Source organism: Sapajus apella, unplaced genomic scaffold (genome assembly GCF_009761245.1).
Source record: "Sapajus apella isolate SASKATOON/1434 unplaced genomic scaffold, GSC_monkey_1.0 scaffold72, whole genome shotgun sequence".
NCBI classification, from domain to species: domain Eukaryota; kingdom Metazoa; phylum Chordata; class Mammalia; order Primates; family Cebidae; genus Sapajus; species Sapajus apella.
In genome coordinates, this window is record NW_022437012.1 from 369074 (window position 1) to 376413 (window position 7340).

The following is a 7340-nucleotide window of genomic DNA, read 5'->3' on the forward strand; positions in this document are numbered from 1 at the left end:
CAGCTGGTGCAGGCTGGGTCTGTGCCAGTGTCACTGTTATCTTCCGACTTGCTGACACTGCGGTGGCCTCCTGGTGCCCCCTTCTTTCCTTAGGGTCACTGTGCTCGGGCTGAGTATGGTTTGTGTTGCGGGGAGGGACAAAGACCAGGCCTTCTTTCTGCTGTCAAGTAATAGTTCCTTTTAACTTTCATTCATTGACCTCCAGTTACCCAACAACCCTTTAAACAGCGAAAAGAGCTGAAAAGGGACAGGATTTGTTCCTTTCTTCTGAAGTGGGTTCATATCTGGCTGCATGTCAGAATTGCCTGACTTCCCTTCAGCCCAGCTGGATGTCACTGGGCCCGGGATGGGTCTAGGTGATCTCTGCGTTTCACATAAGCACCCCAAAAGAGACTGAGAGGAATCAAGAGTAGCAGCCTGCTGGGTATGGTGGTTCACACCTGTCATCCTAGCACTTTGGGAGGCCAACGTGAGCGCATCGCCTGAGGTCAGGAATTCACAACCAGCCTGGCTAACATGGTAAAATCCTGTTTCTGCTAAAAATACAAAAATTAGCAGGGCATGGTGGTGCACACTTGTAATCCCAGCTACTTGAGAGGCTGAGGCAGGAGAATCACTTGAACTCAGGAGGCGGAGGTTGCAGTGAGCCAAGGTCGCGCCACTGCACTCCAGCCTGAGTGACGGAGGGAGCCTCCATTGCCAAACAAAACAAAGAGAGTGGCAGCGTGGTCCCACCCCGCTACCCTGGGCACGGCATCCTGACAGAGGACTTACTGCTTTCTCAGGAGGGGGTGGGAGGGCACAGGCAGGCTCGTGCTAACGGAATGGCCACTTGGAAAGCGATGCTTGGTCCTCCCTCCCCCAGTGTACCACGCCATCTTCCTGGAAGAGCTGACCACCTTGGAGCTGATTGAGAAGATCGCGAGCCTGTACAGCATCTCCCCCCAGCACATCCACCGAGTCTACCGGCAGGGCCCCACCGGCATCCATGTGGTGGTGAGCAACGAGGTGAGCGCTGCTGCCCGGCCTGCCCTGACAATGCTCTCTGCGCCCCGGGAGGAGCTTCAGAACCCCTGTCCTGGAAACACACTTGGGTTTGGGAGTGACAGACAGGTTGGTCTGCACGCCACCTGCTGCTGTGGCTGTCCGGGGGTAAGAGAGAGTGCTGGGGCCCTGTCTGGGTCCGAATGGCTGACATGCCGAGTAGCCACTCCTTACCCTTCCTTGGCTGGGTGCCCTGTGGGAGCCTGGAGCACACACTCCACTCTGCCCCAAGTGCTTACATCAGGGTTGTAGAGGTCGAGAGAGTGGCATTCCCCCAGGGTGGCTGACAGGCTCCAGGGAAAGGTGAAATGGACTCAGGGGCAGGTGATGGTGAGGCTGTGGCTTGTAGGGGAGGAGAGCAGAGGACTCTGCCAAGTGGTGAAGGGTCCACAGCCTTCCTGGGTGGCACAGGGCTGTGCAGAGCACAAGCAACTGCTGGCAGAGGGCTCAGGTACTGTGGTCTCCAGGTGTCTGACCCCACCCCTGGCTAAGAAGGGGGTGTTGAATATGCTTGCTGACATTCAGACGAAGGCATTCCTTGCATGTTGTAGAACAGAGGCTTTTAAGTTTGTTCCGTACTGGACCCCTTCCACCTAATAACACAAGTGTGTACTGTCTCCTGGCTGTTGTTTTAAGTGTATACATAGCGACTCATTTAATCCTGCCTGTCTCTCTGTGTCGTGGGTGCTATTATGATCCCATTTCACAGATGGGGGACTGAGGCACAGAGGCTTAGTAATTGCCTCTGGTTACACAGTGGGTACGGGGTGGAGCTGTGGTGGGAACCCAGGGACTGTAGCTGCAGGGCCCAAGCCATGAGCCTGCAGATTCCCAGCCCTTACCGAAGTCAAGCCTTTATTTATTTATTTATTTAAAAATTTGTATTAAAAAAAAATGGAGACACGGTCTCACTGCATTGCCCAGGCTGGTCTTGAACTCTTGGGCTCAAGGAGTCTTCCTGCCTCGGCCTCCCAAAGTGCTGGGATTATAGGTGTGAGCCACCATGCCTGACTTTTTTTTTTTTTTTTTTTTTTGGACAGAGTCTCGCTCTGTTACCCAGGCTGGAGTGCAATGGCGCCATCTCAGCTTACTGCAACCTCCACCCCCCAGGTTCTTGCAATTCTCCTGCCTCAGCCTCCTGAGTAGCTGGGACTACAGGCACACACTGCCACGCCTGACTAATTTTTTTGTATTTTAGTAGAGACGGGGTTTCACCGTGTTGCCCAGGCTGGTCTCAAACTCCAGAGAGCTCAGGCAATCCGCCCGCCTCGGCCTCCCAAACTACTGGGATTGTAGGCGTGAGCCACCACACCCAGCCTTTTTTTTTTTTTAAATTTTTGTGAGACAAGGTCTTGCTGTATTGCTCAGGCTGGTGTGATTTCAGCTCACTGCAGCCTCCACCTCCCAGGCTCAGGCTATCCTTCCATCTCAGGCTCTTGAGTAGCTGGGACTACAGGCACTCACCAACATGCCTGACTGATTTTTTGTAGACACAGGGTTTTGCCACGTTGCCCAGGCTGGTCTCAAACTCCTGGGCTCAAGTGATCCACCCACCTTGCCCTCCCAAAGTGTTGGGATTACAGGTGTGAGCCACTGTGGCTGGCTGAAGTGAGACCTTTGAACAGGGCTGTGCTGGTGAGAGCAGGGATGGGACCGTGTGCCCCCAGCTGAGACCCCAGCAGACCCCAGCACTTCGGGGAACTCTGAAGTCCTCTGTGTAGAGGATTATAGAGCCCCACCCTGGACCAGCAAAGGAGTGGTAGCACACAAGGACAGCATTTGTGGATTAAGACTGATTCATTTCTTCCCATGCCTGGTCCTTGCCTTTGCTGGTGGCACTGCCAAGAGTGTTCCTGAGCTAGTGACACTGAGCACTGAAACAGTGACTGGGAAAAGTAGAGGAAAATGCAGGCTTTGGAATTGGACTGGTGTCCAGGACTGCCTCCTAGTTGGTGAATGACTTTGGGGAAATTTGCTGAACCTCTCTGTGCCACAGTTTCCACATCTGCAAAACAGGGATGCATGTACCTGTGGAACAGACTGTAGTGCAGACAAAGTGAGAGAACGGTGGCAGGGGCCAGAAGACACAAACAAGGAGTGGGTGTTGTCATTGACCGTGAACCTGCCGGGCACTTGTTATTTTGGGAAGTTAGTGGTAGAGAGATCTTAATAGATTTCAGCAGGATGTATAAAAACGTCACGCTTTGAAGGGTTTGTATATTTCATAGGTTGACATTAATAATCCTCTTACCACTTGTCATTTCAACTGCCAGAACCCTTGTATGTTCATGAGCGCTTCATCTCAGTCTTGCAGGTCATGAGAGGGGTATTCCCCCAGGGTGGGTGACAGGTCCCAGGGAGAGGTGAAGTGGACTTGGGGGCAGGTGATGGCGAGGCTGTGGCTTGTGGGAAAGGAGAGCAGAGACTTTCACCACTCTGCCAAGTGGTGAAGGTACCACAGCCCTCCTGGGTGGCACAGGGCTATACAGAGCACAGGATTTTTATTGCCTTTTACATTCAAAGTAATTTGTAATTAGTATAAGAAGTTAACTTAGAACAGCAGAAGGCAAATGTGAAAAACCCTTACCTGCCCTCATTTTTTTCTCCTGGAAGTTATTAGGTTTGGTGTGATTCTGCAAGGTAATTTTTTTGTGCTCTTCTCTCTGTATGCGCCCCTAGTGTATGTAGATGTAGGTTTTTTAAACATGCAGGCTGGGCATAGTGGCTCACATCTGTAATCCCCACTCTTTGGGAGGCCGAGGTGGGTGAATCACCTGAGGTCAGGAGTTTGAGACCAGCCTGGCCAACATGGCAAAACCCCGTCTCTACTAAAAACACAAAAATTAGTCAGGTGTGGTGGGCACCTGTAATCCCAGCTACTCAGGAGGCTGAGGCAGGAGAATCACTTGAACCCTGGAAGCGGAGGTTTCAGTGAGCTGAGATCATGCCACTGTACTCAGGCCTGAGCGACAGAGCAAGACTCCATCTCAAAAAAAAAAAAAAATGAAAACATGAAGCAAACATCCAGCTGTACATTTATCTGCACCTTGCTATTTTTGTCACCAATTCAGAGCTACTTTTATATCACATTCAAATCTAATCCAGCTTTTTTTCTTTCTTTCTTTCTTTTTTTTTTTTTTGAGACACTGTTTCATTCTGTAACCAGGTCAGAGCACGGTCATGGCTAGACTCAGTGCAGCCTTGACTTCCTGAGCTCAGGTGACCCTCCTACCTCAGCCTTCTGAGTAACTGGGACCACAGGCATGTGCCAACCACACCTGGCTAATTTTTTTTTTTTTTTTGTAGAGACAACATTTTGCCATGTTGCCCAGGCCGGTCTTGAACTCCTGGGCTCAAGTGATCCACCTGCCTCGGCCTCCCAAGGTGCTGGGATTACAGGCGTGAGCCACTGTGCTCAGCCTAGCTATTTTTTTTCACTCCCATTTTACAGATGGGGAAAATGAAGCTTGAAGTTCCTAACCTGAGAGCTGACTTTAGAGTAGCCAGGAAGGTGAACGTGCTGAGAGCAGTGGACAGCTGTAGTGTCACGGAAGGCTTGTCACTTTGCATTTCAAAATGAATTTCCTTTTGTGAAGACGAAAGCCAAAAATGTGGGGAACCCTTGCAATTTCACGGGTCCCTGAAGGCAGTTCCTTCCTCAGCTTGCCCTGTGTGCTCAAGAGTAGGCAGTGAAGCAAGTGAAGCAGAGAGCAGAACCCAAATGCCACCTCGCCTAAGTAGGTGATTCTCATTCCCCAAGGTCTCCTTGCCTCTTAACCCAGAATGTATTGGAAACCTTTGGTTCTTAATTGCCCAGAGTGCTGGAGGCAGCCTGGGCAGCCGCGGAGCCGACCCCTGGGGTGCAAGGGCACTTTATTAAACAAGAGAGTTACTGATTAAGCCCATGTGGGCTCTGCTTAGGGCTTTGCATGCCCAAGTGGCTGGGCTGCCAAGAGTCCTAGATGGAGCAGGCCAGCAGAGTAGAATAAATGTACTTCACGCATCATTAGGCCCTGCAGGAGGGGCAGGGGGCGACAGGTGAATGCATTTGCAAGGTTCGAGGCAGTAATCCACAGCAGGCCATAAAATGTGGATGGCATTTTTTCAATTTGAAAAGGGGTTTTGATGTTGTGTTAGCTAGTGTGTATGTATTGTGTGTATGTTTATATATTTTATTTTATTTTTTGTTTTTTTGGAGATGGAGTCTCGTTCTGTCGCCCAGACTGGAGTGCAGTGGGTGATCTCGGCTCACTGCAACCTCCACCTCCTGGGTTCAGGCGATTCCCCTGCCTCAGCCTCCAGAGTATCTGGGATTACAGGCAACCGCCATCATGCCCGGCTAATTTTTGTATTTTTAGCAGAGACGAGGTTTCACCATGTTGGCCAGGTTGATCTCGAACTCCTGACCGCAGGTGATCTACCTGCCTCGGCCTCCCAAAGGCTGCTGGGATTACAGGCGTGAGTCACTGCTCCTGGCCTGTTTATACATTTTAAAAATATTCTTTAAATGTAAACTGTGAAATTCAGCATAAATATGGGAAGAATATATAAAACTTATTTGTACAGTTAAAGAATCATTGAAGTACCCATGTACCTACACTCAGGTTACCAGAATGTTTATGTTAGAAACCCATTTGTAGGCTGATTTCATAACAGCCAACCAGCTGGTATGAATTTTCTATTAAGCATTCCCTTGCTTCTCTTCCATATATTGTTTAATTTTGCTATTTAAAAATTTTTTATAAGTGAAATCATAGTGTATTCTTTTGTGACTTTTTTCATTCCACATTTTGTTTGGAGGCATACAGCTGGAGCTTATTAGCGCTGCCGAGGAGCTTGATTCCATCACAGTTGGTTCATGCTTCTGCAGTTGATTGACTGCTGGTAGGAGTTTCATGTAACTGCAGATGGCGCTGTGCTGAAGTCTCATGCCTGTCTTCGTGATGCAGGAGTTTGTCTAGAACTCATGACTTGTAGAAGACTGTAGGAAAAGTTCCTTGCTGGAAATGCATGGTCATTCTTACTAGGTCCCATGAACAGTGTTAGAAAGGTTGACATCCCCTCCAGTAGTGGACACAGTTCCTGTTGCTCTACATTCTGGTTATATTTTTGTCATTAAATCAGACCCATTTTACAGATAGAGCCATAGAGTCAGGAAGTTAAAAAGGTTGGCTTGTCCAAGGTCACGGGGTAGTTAGCTCATCAAATTTAGAACTGCAGAGAAGAGGCTGCTGAGCAGTGTCCCGCCCCATTTAGAGACACAGGTGGTGGAGCCCTCCTTTATATTTCGTCCTTGTAGGATGCTGATGTGCAGACCCTACTGGATTAGGTCCTGTGGGAGGGGCAGGGGGACGACAGGTGGATGCATTTGCAAGATTCTCGAGGCAGTAATCCAGAACAGGCCATAAAATGTGGATGGCATATTTTTCAATCTGAAAGGGTTTTTGCTATTGTATCAGCTTATGTGTGTGTGTGTATTGTGTGTATGTTTATATATTTTATTTTGTTTATTTTTTTGGAGACAGAGTCTCGCTCTATTGCCCAGGCTGGAGTGCAGTGGTGTGATCTCGGCTCACTGCAACCCCCACCTCCCAGGTTCAAGCGATTCTCCTGCCTCAGCCTCCAGAGTAGCTGGGATTGTAGGCCCCTGCTATCATGCCTGGCTAATTTTTGTATTTTTAGTAAAGGTGGGGTTTCACTATGTTGGCCTAGTTGGTCTCGAACTCCTGACCTCAGGTGATCCACTCACTGGCCTCACCGGTACCAAGGTTTATGTTTTTAAAAACATTTAGGTGTTTATTTAGGTGTTTTTATCTGTTGCTATTGTTCACATACACATTCCTACGATGTGTCCGTTGTAGGGATTGGAAGAATCAGTAACTAGGAAAAAGCAAAAAGTGCAAACAAACAGAAATCAGTGGCCCCGTATTAAATGGTAACACCTTGATTCCCTTTTGGGCCTCTTTCCATCCTTCATACTACCTGGTTGGGGTTCTGTTTAGGCTTCTGTTACTTACACTGCAGTCATGTTACACGTTGATTTTGTGTCCTCGTTTTTCGGTGAATGTTATAACAGATCCATGTTCCTGCTGCATCCGTAGGCACTGTGGCAGTGGTGTTTACTGTGTTGCTGTGGCAGTGGTGTTTACTGTGTTCCTGTGTCTGTAGACACTGTGGCAGTGGCAGTTACCGTGTTCCTGTGTCTAATCACTGTGGCAGTGGCGGTTACCGTGTTCCTGTGTCTGTAGACACTGTGGCAGTGGCGGTTACCGTGTTCCTGTGTCTGTAATCACTGT

At 49.1% G+C, this 7340-nt stretch overlaps 1 protein-coding gene across 1 annotated transcript in view; it reads left to right on the forward strand.

Annotated features, from left to right (window-relative positions):
• Positions 1-7340, forward strand: part of TFCP2L1 (transcription factor CP2 like 1) — a 66295-nt gene that overhangs the window by 56160 nt on the left and 2795 nt on the right. Inside the window, exon 13 of the mRNA XM_032250611.1 lies at positions 866-1008. Coding sequence (XP_032106502.1) covers positions 866-1008 — 143 coding nt within the window. The remainder of the gene's footprint in view (positions 1-865; positions 1009-7340) is intronic.